Source organism: Aricia agestis, chromosome 11, assembly GCF_905147365.1.
Source record: "Aricia agestis chromosome 11, ilAriAges1.1, whole genome shotgun sequence".
Lineage (NCBI taxonomy): Eukaryota > Metazoa > Arthropoda > Insecta > Lepidoptera > Lycaenidae > Aricia > Aricia agestis.
In genome coordinates this window covers 5,322,824-5,340,021 of record NC_056416.1, presented here as the reverse complement: position 1 = coordinate 5,340,021, position 17,198 = coordinate 5,322,824, and the positions used below count along the sequence as shown (strand labels likewise).

Genomic DNA, 17,198 nt, shown 5'->3' with positions numbered 1-17,198 from the left:
TGTGTCTGTTTGTCTGTCTGTCTGTTACATCTTCACGCCTAAGTCGCTGAACCCGAGAAAGGACAAAGGATTTAACCCAGAAAAGTGTAAGGTTTCCGTGCGATAAACGAATTTTGGCGCAACGGAGTTGCGGGCGTCATCTAGTCATATACAAGGTGTAACAAAACTAAGTGATAAAACCTTAGAGTGTGTGTGTGGCCTGTGTGCCTTGTATAGAGTTTACTGTGAAAATACACGCCTTCGTGGTCTAGTGGTATAGAGCGTGGCTCTTGACTCGGAGGTCGTGGGTTCGATCCCGCGTGGAAACATGTTATTTCCAAGTTTGGTTAGGACAATGCAGGCTGATCACCTGATTGTCTGACAAGTAAGATGATCCATGCGTCGAATGGGCATGTAAAAAGTCGGTCCTGCGCTTGGTCTCTCGCCGGTCGTGTCGGTCTTCCGTCCAGTGGGACGCAGCACTCTCTATTCCTTTACTCTCATAACCCAGTGGGGTTATGAGAGTAAAGGAAAAGAGAGTGCTCTTGTGTACTGCGCACACACTTGGGCACTATAAAATTACTCCTGCGTAGCTGGCCTGGTTTCAATGAAACCGGCCACCGTCACCGAAACCGGTGTCCGAGCTATTATTATTAAGTATACTGTGAAAATAGCAGCGCAGAAAGAGCAAATATTTTTTTTTGTGATTTGTATGGCCAAGCGTCCCAGCATCATGAATTTTCCCATACAAAAAAGTTACTCTTTCAACGGTGCTAGTTTCACAGCGAACTCTATATAGGCGACTCTATTTAAAAGTATTATCACTTAGTTTTGTTACACCTGTATAGTTCAGTACCAAAATGCCTACGTACAAAATTTTTATGTGGGCATTTTAGCCTTTTAAAGGCTTGTTTAGGATTTTTAACACAAACTAATATGTAGTAAAATCGCTTCGGCCAATCGATGATAGTTCACGTGTCTCCGACATGTCGTTGTAATCCAATTAATATGAGAACACGCTAATCTTTCCTCGTTTACATAACTATTTACCTTGCACATAATATTATATTTAGATATGATATAGAGTATATTGCAGTTCATTAATACGAAAACGCGACAGGTAACATCACATCATTCATCGCATTAAATTAATTGTCGTTTCTGAAACTGGTGATTATTGAAACAAAAATTTTGCGGTTCCTCAGCAATTGCTTAATTTGCATACTTAATTTAAATTTTGCATTAAAAAAACACAAAATATAAAATCCGTTTTTGGCATTAATTTGAGGAGGGAAACTAAAATATAGTAGAGAGGGAAAAAAGAAAAATATAGTATTATAACCTAAGCGTCTGCCGGCAATATTGCCTAGAATACTTCTGCGGCAGTAACGACGCGAGTTTACACTCAGCCCTCTAGTCTACATATTTGCCGCGTCGGGCACCGGCAGCGGCATGACAAAATATGGCAGTGCGAGTGACTATTTTCATTCTCGCCCTGTCCACTTCCCTGCTCACTTCCCTGCCCACTTCCCTGTCCAAGAGGGCTGAATGTAAACGGCCCATTAGAAACATGCTATTTTCGTTAATCCTCCTCCTCATTTCAGAACACTGACGTGAACCCTGAAGGTCGATCTGCAATTACATTTTGTCTTCATTTATTTTATATTTCAGTAAAATAACTAATGAGGAGCCGACAATGTATTTATTAATTGCTATTATTTCTAGTGTGACTTTACGAAGGGGAAAATTGTATCTCACTATACCTAAATAACCTAATATAAGTAGGTTTTAGGTAACAAAACGAAATACTTTATACTTATTTATTCCGTTTTTCGGGTTATCCACATTCAAGTTATTTTAAATGATGAACATTTAAAATAACTTGAATGTGGAGTCCATAATATTAATATTATAAATGCGAAAATGTGTCTATCGGTAACCTTTTCACGTCCAATCAGCTCAACAGATTTACTGAAATTTGGTATGAAGGTACTTTGAGTTCCGGAAAAGAACATAGGCTGCTTTTTATCCCGAGTACGGTTTGCGACAAGCGATTTTTGGCGCAACGGAGTTACGGGCCTCATCTAGTAGTCTATAAGTAAAAATCCATAAGCTATGTCCACACTATGCAATTTCATCTTCAATTTTCGTCATCATCTTTTTATTCAACTTTCGTTTGGCATATTCAATAATTGAATCCGTCAAAATCCACCCGCGTTGTAATAAAAGTGTCATAGCGTCGCGGGCATGCCTCACGTGCGATGTTGACTGCGCTATAACGCATGCCCTTGATGAACAAAAAAGGCACAGTGTGGACAAAGCTATAGCTCTACACTCTACCTCAGTGGTTCTTAACTGGTGGTCCCTGAAGGCATTCCAAGTGGTCCGCGAAGCCATCCTAATAATGAGAATTCAGAAGTTAGTAAAGAGTATACAGTCACAAAAATCACATTAAATTAAAATCTTTAACTTTTGATTTTGCCAAATGAAAAATGAGTGCTAATTTTATTTATTTATTTATTTTTTATTTAACATTTATTGCACACAAGACACTATTCACATAGACATTGACATAGAAAGATGACACAAAGGAACTGCTTATTTCAAAAGAAATTTCTTACAGCAGCCCTACGGAGAGAGATGTGATACAAGACATCAGATAGAGCGTGCACAATTACAAAATTATTAAACTTTAAATCTACAGTCATGTATTTAATTAATCAAAATAAATAAATAATAATATAATATTAATAATAAATATGATAAATAATAACCATTATGTCTATAAGAAATAAATACTATAATGTATATTTAATAAATAATAAATATTTTTATTTATTTATTTAAACACTTCATGCAAATATTTACATAGGCGGGCTTATTTAAATGGATTGAGATATTTGAAGATAATGCTCTTTTAAGCGTTTCTTGAAAACATTAATGGTGGAGCTATCACGAACTGTATGGGGAAGCGAGTTCCACAATCTGACTGCATGGACGGTGAAGGAGTAGGAGTAAAAATTGGAACGATGGGGTGGGAGTGAAAGGTTCATTCTAATATTGGACCTGGATAGGGTATGGAGAGGTCGGGAGAAATTAAAACGGTCAACAAGGTAGGAGGGGGAGAGGGGGTTATGCAGGATATTGTACAATAGACAAAGGATATGGGAATTGCGACGGAGACGGATAGGAAGCCACTTAAGCTTTGACCTATGAGCTGAAATATGGTCAAACTTTTTTATAATCCAATATATAAAAATAAGTCTGGTTTTTCTTCCTGACGCTATAACTCCAGAACGCACGAACCGATTTCTACGGTTTCGCATTCGTTTTAAATGTGGCTCCGTGAAGTCTATAGAAAAATAAATTCAGAAAAAACTTCAAGAGAAAAGCAGGAAAACAGGGAAAATCATTTTTAGGCAAAACAACGTTTACCGGGACAGCTAGTTATTTATAGTTGTGCTTGTTTTCTTTATCAAACCACCCTTAATTTAGGTAAACCAACAGAGCAAGACAAACATTCGGTAAGATGGTCCGTCATGATTAAAAGGTTAAGAACCACTGCTCTACCGTCTTTCGAATCTCTGAACCTGAAAGCCGCAAGACCAGAGAAGTTGCAAGTACTTTCACGGCCTTTACCCCGCATACGGCATTTTATACGTGGGAGAGCCATGCTTCGGCACTAATGGGCCGGCTCGACCGGAGAAATACCACGTTCTCACAGAAAACCGGCGTGAAACAGCGCTTGCGCTGTGTTTCGCCGAGTGAGTGAGTTTACCGGAGGCCCAATCCCCTATCCCATTCCCTTCCCTACCCTCCCCTATTACCCTATTCCCTCTTATAAGGCCGGCAACGCACTTGCAGCTCTTCTGATGCTGTGAGTGTCCATGGGCGACGGAAGTTGCTTCCCATCAGGTGACCCGTTTGCTCGTTTGCCCCCTTATTTCATTAAAAAAAAAAAGAAAAAAAAATACTATCAAACCTTGCGAATTATGTAAACGCTATTATCAGTCAATGTTAATACCCTCAAGTATGTATGTATTACATAAATTAATCCTTATGTACTTAATGATTAGTCACATCTGTATTTACCTAGATAAAGTAAATGAATAGTAAAGTTCTTGATTCATTATTATTTACCGTAACATTATTATGCAAATACATAGGAATTGTAGAGTTCCTAGTTTTAGCACTATACGTACCTTGTTCTACATTTTATGATAAAGCAGAGTTGCCCAGTGGAAGCGTGCTTGGCCCATAACCTTTTGTGAAACAATAATCAAACGACTTATTAGGCGGTTACAAAATTATTATTCATTTAAGTATTGCCAACATAAAAATATAAAAAGACTATGTTTTGATACACACAATCTTAACAGTTCTGCTTTGCCTTACTTATGAAAAGTTGATAGTAAATATTTTTCTTTATCGTCTATGAAAGAGGGAAAATAAAGTTTAAAATTTTAGGTAACCACTAAACTTAGCAGTGAGTATTTAGGAGCTATATGATGTCAAGGACAGACACAAATAAACATTAGATCGCCATTTCAAAGTCTAATACTTATCTATATAATATATAATTTAGTCCCAGGAAATTATATTTTAATTGACAAGTTATTATAGTTTTAATAACAATTAATTTTTATTTTAGAAATAATTTTAGAGTGGGTTACACCAACTTACTTTCACTTTATCTTTAACTATAACTAAATGTCAAATGAACTGTCAAATCTCTGGTAAAAGTCAATAATAGACGCCATATTTGACGACATGGCGTATAACTTTAACCTTAACTATAACAATGCCTCTGGTGCAACCCATCCTTAGTTTCAATAACATTGTAGATTTTTAGGTCTTAATTAATTGCAAACTTTCTTTCAGCCAGATCCTGTACATGGATCAGCATGCCTACGAGCTGCCCAAAAATTACAGAAGAAACATTCCACCGGGTGAGTACAAGTTCTTACATTTATGATCAGGTCAATAGATATAGATATACATTTTAGTTATACTGATAACTAGACAGATATTATTATAAATTACAATTTTCAGTGTAGATTATTACTTATATTATTTAATCGCTATGTATTTGGTCTGTGCTACGGTACGCTCTAGCCTTAGGTAGGTATGTGTTTATGCCTATTATTAAATAGACATAATGTACACGCGAATATACAATAGACTCACCAATCATATGGCTATGTAATTTATAATAAATATGGCTTATAGCAGGAATTTCAAAATACTCTTGTTAAGACTTACCTAAATTATACAAATACGACTTACGGAAATAAGATGGAATTTAGAGCTAAATATTTCCTTATTCGTAGGAACTTAAACGGCCGCACTCAGAAACTTCAGATTTTCAGAGACAGAGGTACCTACGGAATTGTGCTACGGATTAAATTCAATAAAGAGTTTGACAGATAAAGCTTATGACAAATCTGCATTTGATTACAGTTAAGTAATTAATAATCGTCTCTGAGTAATTAACACTTAAATTATTCAAACTTTGGACTAGTAACGAATTTTCTTGATGAGTATTTATTTTTAGAAATTGCAACGTCCTGATGATAAGCCGAAGCGTCCACTTAAGGCCGGAAATTACCGGGCAGAATCAGTAGTGCGTGGTCATCTACCTTGTCATTAATCGAGCAATTTTTATATCAACGATAACGTTGCATTAATACTTACGTCTTATTACATAAAGAATACGCGTTGGGCTGTGAGATAACTATGATTGATGTGTCAATAGTGTGCATCATGGGCATGCCGCATGTGTATCAAGGAATATCCCCCATTTACAGTCGTGTTCGCTTTATAGTTGGGGAGGGGAAGAGGGGATTTCGGGACTAGCTCGAGCGTGTCAGATTAAGCTTGCCTATACAAGCTTAATCTGACACGCTTCTAGCTATAATTCCGACATGTATCTAGCTATCATGGTATAGAAATCAGATTTCTCACATAGTGGGTTAATTTTTTTTTAAATATTGAAATGTCATCAGAACTGTCAGATTAAAATATGGGATGTTTAGTATACCCCAAAGAAGCTTCCATATAAAGCACTGACGATTCAAAGGTTAGATAAGCCTGTAGGGACATTTTAAAATATAAAATAGTAAAGCTTCATATTTTCCTAACTAAGCTTCGCAGATATTTTATTTTGCACTAAACTAAATGATTTAGTCCTTGTTGTCTAAAATATATTTATAATTAACCCAAATAAGCAATTTTCTGGATATATTTACTTTTCCAAAACTTTAAAATGGCTGCAGTTTTTGAACCCACCGTCAAAATAAAAAACGCTCTTATTATTTTTTTATCAGTTTTATCTAAAGTAAAAAACCTACTAGGTCTCCGTGACGCTCGAGAGTCGACTACAAAGTTCCTTCCCCTCCCCTCATATTACACTCCTACATCGGAGAGAGGCCACAATATAACAATGAGAGAAATGTTATTTAATTCTTGATTTATAGTGAAGTAGTTTTCTCGGCAACCAATTACTATCTAGGAGCCTAAGGAAAAAAGTCGAAACCTCTTAAGACTCCATAAAGCACATAAAGCACAGTAAGGTGCTTTATGTGCTTTATGGAGTCTTAAACCTTTATTTAAAGCGGGAATTAAATCAGATCCGACTAATTACCGGCCTATTTCGATTTTACCGACTCTTAGTAAAATATTTGAAAAAATAATTTTACAGCAATTACTGTTACATTTTAATTTAAATAATTTATTACACAATAACCAATACGGTTTTACTAAGGGTCGTTCCACAACGGATGCTGGTATAGGTCTTCTTTGTAGCATATTTGAAGCTTGGGAGGAGTCACAGGATGCCTTAGGTATTTTTTGTGACCTCTCTTAGGCATTTGACTGTGTCGAGCATGCTACTTTAGTCAAAAAATTGCACCACTATGGCATAAGGGACTCAGCACTCAGCCTTTTGACTTCTTACCTCAAAAATAGGACTCAAAGGGTTGAAGTTAATAGTAAAAGATCCAATGGGACCAAAATAGAATTAGGTGTACCACAGGGATCCATTTTAGGACCATTTCTTTTTCTCATCTACATTAATGACTTACCTTATCTAGTTAAGGATAATGAGATAGTACTTTTTGCTGATGACACTTCACTTATTTTTAAAGTGAAGCGACGGCAGTCAAATTACGACGAGGTAAATAGTGCTCTCTCAAAAATAGTACATTGGTTTAATGTTAATAACTTACTTTTAAACTCTAAGAAAACCAAATGTTTAAAATTTACTTTGCCCAATGTTAGGCAAGTTCAAACCAATTTACTATTAAACGATGAGAAAATGAATTTGGTGGACTCCACTGTATTCTTAGGCATTACATTAGATGGTAAATTACAGTGGGGTCCTCATATTGCTAATCTTGCAGGTAAGCTCAGTTCTGCAGCATATGCAGTCAGAAAAATTAGGGAAATTTCTGATGAAGACACGGCAAGACTAGTTTATTTTAGTTATTTTCACAGTAGAATGTCTTATGGTATCCTTTTATGGGGAAACGCTGCCGACATCAATACAATTTTTGTGCTGCAGAAGCGAGCTATACGCTCAATTTATAAAATGTCAGCTTTTGAATCTCTGAGAGAAAAGTTTAAAGAAATTGGTATTCTAACTGTTGCTTCTCAATACATTTTGGATAATGTATTGTATGTTAGAAAGAATTTAACTAAATTTAAAACTAAAAGTGATAGTCACGGTAGAAACACTAGAAATAGGCACAAGCTGGAAATACCAGTGATCAGACTTAGCAAAATAAGTAAATCTTTTAAAGGTCAATGTATACGCCTTTACAATAAAATCCCGGAAAACGTTCAAAATCTATCAATTAATAAATTTAAAAAAGTAATTAAAGAACGTTTGTGTGCCAAAGCCTACTATACGGTCAAAGATTTCCTAAACGATAGCACATCTTGGGAGTAGGATGGCTGCTTGCAAGGCTACTTCTACATTTATTATATGTGACTTACAATTGTGTATTCATATTGTATAGATTAAGTTATTTACATTGTAAATTTTATTTTTTTAAAAGACAAATTTTCCACTTTTTTACTAAAAAGTGGCCCCGTGCGAGTTTCTTACGCCGGTTCTTCTCGCCGGGTTAGTTCCCGAACCGGTGGTAGGCAACATGTAGTTCAACATTCTGAAAATATTTGATTCAAATTTATTCAGAAATAAAACAATTTTTATTTTTATTTATTTATTTATAAGAGGTTTCGCGACTTTTCAGGGGGTATTCCGTAGCCCACAGAGTAAAAAACACTGGGATACGTCCGAGTATTGATAAGCGACTTGTCCCTTATTTCGTCGGCATAATGTCTGTTTATTAACTACCTAGACAAGCTACAATATGTTCAATGGAAAGAGCTAGACACTTAGATGTAGTCGTAGACTTTGAAGTTTTCTGTTTATTTATAATACGGAAGTATTTAGTACATGATACATAAGTCTGTCGTATTCGGCTCCATTAACACACAATATCTGACTGTTGCCAGCTATTACTGCCAACTTCCGATGTTAAATACGAATGTCCCGTAAAACGCCTTGTCTATAGGTATTAGGTAACGTGGTTACTGAAACTTAGCAACCTCGTTTGGATCTGATATAAACTGTTCTGAAAATCAGATCCTATCATGGCCATTACTGCAAATTTAGATTCAAACTTAAAAAAGAGACGGATCTTCAATCTTCATCCGTACCTCTTCAGGTACACTAGGGCCGGTATAAATAGTCAGTAGGTACTTAAGATGCGACCCGGTCTCAAGACGCGGTTCGGCTCTGTGATTGGTCCAAATTTTGACAGCCAACCAATCACAGAGCCTGAACCGTGTCTTGAGACCGAGATGCATCTTGAGTACCTACGCAACTAACTATTTATACCAGCTTTAAGTGTGATTATATGTTAGTTGCGTTCCTAAGCCATGCAATCCGCACCTCGGGCATATTAAATTTATTTTGATGAACATTAATACGAAGTAAAGTATTTACCTGGCTTGTCTAATAACATAATTACCAAAATGTACAAAAAAATTATCCACCAGCTTTAAAACTTAAAAAGTTAATTTTATGAACTATTATTATTTCTGGGCATCTAACCTAGCTAATTTATAACGAAATTATAGAATTAGCAATAATGTGCAGCGTGCTGGATGGTAAGACCAATTTGTAGTATTCTAAAGCAGAACTTAAAGCTGGTAAGATAATTTCATTTGCCTGAAATAGCTATCGGGTGTCTCGGTGGAGTGCCGGAGATATCCGCGCCTGGCTCGAGAAACCGCGGGCTGAAATGACTGCAGCTTATGTATTATTTTTTTTATTGCAGGTAAAAATACCACGGTCTACATAGGAATAAATGTAAATAGAGTGTCTGCTGTGGACGAGAATAGAGAGGTAATTATATTATGATGTCACACGCACTTGCATTCGATAATAGGGAAGATGCGATATTTTTATTTTTGTGTTTATTTCAAAGAACTCTATGTGGAATAGACCACAATTATATTTAAAAAATTAAAACACTGGAATTTACTACAAAAAATGCAGTTAAAAATTGTCAATTAAAATTTTGGCGCCTAAACGGATCTATAGTCTGTATGACGTCACGACTGTTTGACAATAATTATTGACAATTGATGGTACCTCTCAAAAGGTTGTCATGCCCCGCGTTCCATTTAGCGTTAAAAATGCTCAAAATAGGAGGCATTCTGAGCGTTTTGAACGCTAAATGGAACGCGGGGATAGCATGTGTGACGTCACTGAACGCTTATTGGTGTTTTGAAATCCGTTCCGTTTCAAGTTTCTTTCAATTCGTAATTTTTGTAAAAAAACAATATTTTATCAAATATTAACCTTACAGTGGCCCTCTTTTATATTTTTTAACATTTTAATAGCAAAATTTTCATAAATATTATACTTGCATGTTCCCTTGACAGCGAAGTTAGAAATCAAAAATTTGTGACATATAATAATAATAATAATAATAATAATAATAATAAACATTTATTCAACATGCCGCTTGCGATGCATTAATATGTCAAATCCCCCGCGTTCCATTTGATGTTAAAAACGATCAAAACGCTCAAAATAGGAGGCATTTTGAGCGTTTTGATCGTTTTTAACATCAAATGAAACGCGGGGTTCATGTACTCAAGGCTGGATGTCAGTTTTTGTCACCATGAGTAATTGAGGACGTAACCTATAATTTGTATGGGATCAAAACAGCGCCTCTAGTAGCAAAAAACTGCAATTAGTTCGAAGGTAATAAAACTTTTTTCAAGGTGCTTTGTGAGACTGAGAATCAGACATGAGAAGTGACAAAAACTGTAAAATTTAGCTTTATAACGTCTTGATACCTAGTCGAAATTTTCGAATGCAAGTTTTCAGTAAGTTTCCCTAATGTTTTAATTTGATAACATTTTCCTCGTCCTATATTTAGTAACGTTTAGAATGTGAAAAACCACAAGCAAACAAATCTACAATCTCGGCTCAACAAATCTGAATTTAATGACCATTTAATTAAAGTGTTAAATGTTATCTCTAGCGCATTTTTATCTCGGTTAAGCCACTAATTTGTTTTTACATCACTAATGCGTCAAAACTGTAACGAATCAACAACGCTTAAAAAACTGTTACTATATTTTATCAAATAGACTCTCCTGTAGTTAACTCAAAAACTGGGCGTTATTAACATTCATCTATCCCTTCTCATAAACTAAATAAAATTAGTAAGAATTTACCAACCCCAATGTTGGGGTCTGCCATACAAAAAACACTATTTTTGGCCAATTTTTGCTCTATAACGTTACGGAACTCTTTGTGCGCGAGTCCGACTCGCACTTAGCCGATTAGTTTATAAGCTATCGTTGAATTTTACACTGGATATAATGTATTTAATGAGGGTGTTTGAAATTTTGCCACATGCCCCCCTAGCATACGCCAACGAGATATCTCGTGGATATCTACTAGCGACTGTATCAAGTGACCTATGTCTTACAGGAGATAACGTTAGACGTGTTCCTACAAGTATCATGGGAGGAGCGACGGCTGAGCACGCCCCCTGGGATGCCCTTCATCGACCTGCCCTGGGAGTTCCGGCAGCTCATCTGGACCCCGGACCTGTACATCTGGCAGCTGCAGACCATGCGGATCCTGTCGGTGCTGCAGGAGATGGCGTCCTTGAGGATCTATGCCAACCGCACCGTCTCAGTCAGTATTGGGTTCGTTTTGTTTCTATAGTTTCAGTATTATTAATGTACATAGAAAATGTTATTCGAAAAATAGGTTTAGTTGGTTTGTTAATTCACCTTGCTGTTTGAGAACGTTGATGTTTTGTTTAGTTTCGTGATATTCGTATTATTTTGAAGAATTTTGTACGAGTAATTTTTGACGAATCGAAAACTTTAGATGCGGGCTCTAACCTAAAATGTTAGCATTTTATTATTAGAAAATTTTGTTACGAAAATAACCACCAATATTTTCGGTATGCCTTCGGACCTGACCTAACTTCAAGGTTTAAGCCTTGCTCTTAATGAGGAGAAATTTTAAATAATGGACTAGGCATTTCGCTAATGGGCCTGCAATTTACCCTTAATTTGCCATATTAACCACACACGTCAGTACGCCACGCATTAGGTATGCGTGCCCTACTGTAATATACATCTATTTATAACATGTACAATTCGGACAGCTAAAATGTCTATTAATCATGGCTTCCGTAGCCATCTACTGTGGTTTAAAGCTTTGCTCTTAACTCGGTGGTCGTAAATTCAATTATCGCGTTCAGATAACATTGTTTCAAACTTTGGTTTGGAGTTTGGACAATGCAGGTTAGTCACCGGATTGCTTGACAAGAAAGATGATCCGTGCTTCAGATAGACATGTAAATAGGTCTCTGATCTCTTCCTAGAGTGTCGGATTATCCGTTCGGTACACATTAAGAGTTAAAGAAGAGCCTTGCTCTAGTGTAACAGCTCTGCTCTTGTGTTTGATATTCGGACACTATAAAAATTGCTCCTGCACAGCTGGCTTGGTTGCAATAAACTACCTTCTACATCTAATAGGCTACCTTTACTGAAACCAGTGTAGGAGTAATTATATTTTAGACGAAAAAGTCTCTTAAATATCGATAGAGAAAAGATTATTAAAACGCAGACAAGAGCCTAACATAACTCTACTTCTACCTACGTTTATAAAATATATTTAACTGGAAGAAAACCCAAGATACCAACAGGTCTAAAGGGCCCCCGAGACGGTCAAACTGTTTGATTTAAACACGTACAGTGCTCCCAAAGTGATATTGCGCATAGAAATTTTCGTAATTTTTCGGCAACGATCGTATTTCCCGAGCGTCGGAAGACGTCGCTGTAAGTGCTGTTTTAAACTTAACTTTAAGAAAAATAGCGCTTTGCAGCGACGTAGAGGCGCCTGACGTTGCTTGGACGTTACCATGGTAACGCCGCGATGGCTTCCCGGTGAGTTAGCGACAGCGGACAGCCACCGACTATATGATATTTACTTCTATTTCCTTTGAACAAGGTGCAAAATGCAAGTTTCATAGATTCGGGTGTTTTCGTGATTACGACAATTAGCGAAGATTTCCATGCGCATTATTAATTTGGGAGTACTGTGAATTTTAGTTTGACTCGTTTGAGTCAAACTTTGACCGTTTACAAAGCTAGTTTGAACGGTTTGTCAAACATATTATACGTGTTTGAAGCTCGTTTGATGAATTTTCATATTATTTTTGTTGTGTTTGACGCGCCGTGTTCCGATGTGTTTGAACAAACTCGGCTTAGTTTAGTAATGGATTTTGAAGTTTGAGAGCATCTTGTCTACATCACACACGTCTAATTATGGCGGCGTACCGAACCAAATGCGCAATGCCGTTTGACAACCGTTCAAATCGATATCAAACAGTTTCATCAAACACGTAAGGCTTGAATCAAACCGTTTGATTGTCTCGGGGGCCCTTAAGAGAAACACTTCAATTAATTTTATCAGTATTGCATCAGTGTATCGGTTAACAGAAAACCTCCACTAATTTATTAGACTGCACCCAACAACAAAGCAAATATTTTAGTTCCTGCGCTTACCGTACCTACCTATCATTTCTTTGTTATACGTATTTACGGATTTTACCAATCTTGATTCCTATAAAATAATAAACATAGTTAATATTGCAAAATATAAAAATCTTAGTTGATACCGACTATGTATTTTTAATTGTATTACTTTACGCCGCGCCGTACTCCGAGACATTTAATTATGATCATAAACCTATACGACAGCATATATTAAGTCTATGATTATGATTAACCTTCAATTTAAAGAAGAGTTTGACATAATAAATACCTAATGTATCATTGTATGGGGCTCATATGTCAAAATTTTGAATTAGATACTTAATTACATTTAAGTAATTAATGTTCCACTCTGAGTGCGGACTGCGGCAGTTTATTTAGTACTCTAATTATGGCCTTTTCTATCCATTTTCTAACTACCGAAGAAAGTTGATGCAGGCACAAATCCACCCAAATATTTAAATACGCCTCTACATCAGAGCGCTTCCCTCAATACGCCCATCTCAAATTGTGACCTTGCGCCGCCACTGGTGACATCGATAGCTCGGATGATGCCCTGATTTATTTATAGAAGAAAGTGTTAAATATTATTTTGTTTTTCAGGGCAACGATCACCATCAAGTGCGAGATGGACTTCGTACTGTACCCCCTAGATGTACAGAACTGTGCCATAGACTTTAGTAGTTGTAAGTACTTTTTGATCGTTATTATATTATTGAATTCAATCATTATTCCGATAGATAGGATAGATTCCGAACTTATATTATTGACATGATCACATGACAGTCAGTAGCGGCTTAAGATCTAAGGCTGTAGACCGCGGTTGGGCGGCCGCCTAGGGCGCCAGATAAAAAGAGGCTCCCTAGGCAAACAACACTTAGCTAAGGACCTTTCACTAAGTTTTATCTTTCATACCATAAAATTATATATATTATTATTGTTTTTAGCAATAGCTATCCCGTGAAATCAACCTCTAAGTAACTGAGTGAGTGTACTTGCATGCGTGGCATGCGCGGCACAACGTTTCCCACTCAGCCTATGCGTACACTCGCATGCAAGAACGTGCAAACACCACCACTATACAGTATACAAGCAATAATGTAAGAAAGTCCATGCAATGTCTCTCAGCACTATGTATGAAAAACTCTACGTTTCCCCCCTACACAGAGCATTCTCAGGATGTGGACTCTACGAACAACGTTCATCAAGTCATGTGAAGTTTTTTTTTTAATGTTGACGTTTCTTCTCTAGACAAATACACGGCGGAGGACGTCCGTTTCGAGTGGCGCGAAGTGGCCCCGTGGCGCGGCGTGAGCGGCGAGCAACGCCACCAGTTCCGCCTCCCCAAATACGTCGTCACCTTTGTCACAGACAAAAGTAATCATATTCGAAATTTTGGTGAAGGTAAATGTTTATTTATTGCTTTGCGCTTGTGTGCGACATTGCGTTAACGCCGGCATGCCGCTTCGCTGTTGCCTATGTCCGGTTGTAGAAAAAAAACAGACTTCCGAAAATTCATAAAACACAAAGGCGCGAAGTCTTCTGAATTGTGATTTGTGACATTTTGTAGATAAATCATTTTATCGACTTCCCTTAAAACAGTGGCGTAGCTAGTGTACTACAGCCCCTTCGACCCCCGTCCGCGTCGCCCTCAGAGGGTGCATTGATATTTTTAAAATAATTTTATAAGTATTATCATACCACATATCTGCTACATGAAAACCATAATAATATGTATTAACGTTTACTTAAAAAGCATACCATCCAGCCAGACATAGAGCAGTTTTATTTATTTTTAGTTGTAACATAGTAAATACTTAGCTATTCTACGTAGGAATTTCTAACGTCGCGAGTAAGGACGCTATAATTTTTATTCCTAGTATTTAGAGTTCATGTTAGTTGATTATTCACAAGTTTATGCACGTTAATATCGCTTAACTTTAATTTTGCATGCAGCCAGTCATGTTTATTCAAATTAGTTAGACGGAATAAGCTAATTGTTAAGTCGATAGTTTTCTTCTAAATAGAACTAAATAGTTGTGCATTGTGTTTTGAATATTTCAGAGCACTAAGAAATAATCGATTTTTCAGGCGAGCATTCTGCAGCGAGACTCCAAATCAAGCTGTCGAGGGAGCTCCGAAGTTATCTTCTAGAAAGTTACCTCCCTTCTGCGTTGTTCGTGATAATATCGTGGGGCAGCTTCTGCGTCATTCCCGAGATCGTGCCTGGCCGCATGGTGCTGCTGGTGACCACGTTACTGTCACTAGTCACCATGTTCGATACAGTCAGGTAGTTAGTAGTTTTATTTAGTATTTCTTTTATAGCATAATAAATATGTTTGTGAGTGCTGATAAGTAATGCCGGCATAAGAGTTCGAAATGTAGAATCCGACTCTTAAAAAGCATTTTGTGTACCAAAAGGCCAAAGTATTAAAATTAGTAGACCCCAACCGTAAAGCCATACTTGATTGCACATTCATACTTAGCTTACCGCTAACAATTAGCAAGTTCTGCATTATCTAAGAAGCATGCTTTCAGATTCAACACGAAGTGATTGAAGATTTTGTTTCAGCACGAATTCTCCTGACGCGTTGGAGTTGAAATGCATCGAGGTGTGGCTGATATCTTGCACGTTGTTCGTGTTCTTCGCGCTGCTGGAATACTTCGTGGTCCTGTTCGGGATCAGATACGACAAGAGCTGGAGTCGCCGGCGGCAGGATATGCGCCGAGCCGCCTCATCCGCGCAGCTAGCGCCGCCTATACATATTAATCATACGCAGGTATTATACAAGTCTCTCTCTTTCTTTTTATGGTAGATACTCTGGAGGTAATCTCTATCTCTTTCTCAGGGCCGGTTTTAGTACTACCAGCGCCCTGGGCAAGATTTCTTCAGCGCCCAGGGTATTGGTAGTGCTAAAAAAAGGCGGCGCCCATTAATTATTTTGCGTTTGGCGCCCCTTTTTATCCGGCGCCCTGGGAGGTCTCCCAACGTCGCCACCCCCCCTAACGCTGCTACTGCTCTTTCTCTTTCTGGTCCTCTGGAGTTTAGCATAATACGTCGCCCCCAGCCATATTGTCAAAGCGCGATACGGGTTATGAAATGTATACCCCTTTCGAATTTTAGTCGTTGAGACGGACGGCAATCTTTTATTCATCAAAATACTTTTAGGTGCCTTAGTTTATATTCGCTAGTCTAACCCATAGTCGCTATGTAACAGCTTTGAATAATTTTATTAATTAGTAATTACTTATTACTAACCAACCCGTCTTTGTGGTCCAAATTTCCCTAAATTTATATTGTCTGACTACGTAGTATCATACATATAATATTGTTTTAGAGACTCAGTACTCCCGTACCGGGGTCGCCACAAGGCAGCGTCTTCTCACCACAAATAAGTGTCGAAGACGAGGGACTAAAGCAACAATTTTCGCATCAAACCATTCAGAGGGTAATTTCTTTATCTAATGTTTTAATTCGGCAATAGACACCTTATTTTATGGTTGATGTTTTAGACACTGTTAACACTACCAGTATTGTTAAAAATAACCTTCTCGCATGCTCTTATACAGCTATACTCAATTTAATCCACAGTTTAAAAGCCCAAAAAAGCATTGTTTACATCATAAAGTAAATATTTATATTTATTGGATGTAATATTTTTTGGTCTCTGACTCAATGTTGAGTATAGTTGCTCTAATAACTAAATGCACAAAAAATATTACTCACCAGTTGCTGAATGACGAAACTGGTCACTAATTGCATTTTAAGTGTGAGAAGTAGTTAGTACTAACTAACCGAACAAAATCGGATATAAAATTGCAATGAAACAGTCCTTTAGCACAAAAAAACTAATACATGCACTAAATCGTCATGATATTTCAAGTCAAGATATTATGTTCACAGCCAAACACTTATTTATTATTTTCATACTAATTTAATGCAGTGGCGGATTCAACCTTGATAGACTATAGTGAACGCCCCCTAGTATATTTAACTAGATCCGCCACCGTTATTAAGCAAGGATATATCAAGTATTTTAACACTTAGATATTACCTGACACATTTTTTAAATGTTACGGTTGTAAATTGAAAAAAAAATGAAAAAAATATTAAA

The 17,198-nt window shown here is 37.0% G+C and overlaps 1 protein-coding gene across 7 annotated transcripts in view; it reads left to right on the top strand.

The window, feature by feature from the left end:
• The window catches only part of LOC121731470 (gamma-aminobutyric acid receptor subunit delta-like), a 30,337-nt gene that overhangs the window by 10,943 nt on the left and 2,196 nt on the right, over positions 1-17,198 (top strand). For 2 of the 7 annotated variants that reach the window (XM_042120894.1, XM_042120897.1), the window contains exons 2-9: positions 4,861-4,928; positions 9,327-9,394; positions 11,000-11,220; positions 13,687-13,769; positions 14,335-14,487; positions 15,175-15,373; positions 15,656-15,863; positions 16,422-16,532. In XM_042120894.1, coding sequence (XP_041976828.1) covers positions 4,861-4,928; positions 9,327-9,394; positions 11,000-11,220; positions 13,687-13,769; positions 14,335-14,487; positions 15,175-15,373; positions 15,656-15,863; positions 16,422-16,532 — 1,111 coding nt within the window. Of the gene's footprint in view, positions 1-4,860; positions 4,929-9,326; positions 9,395-10,999; positions 11,221-13,686; positions 13,770-14,334; positions 14,488-15,174; positions 15,377-15,655; positions 15,864-16,421; positions 16,533-17,198 lie in introns of all 7 variants that reach the window. The other 5 variants (XM_042120896.1, XM_042120892.1, XM_042120895.1 and 2 more) reach the window with 4 other exon arrangements.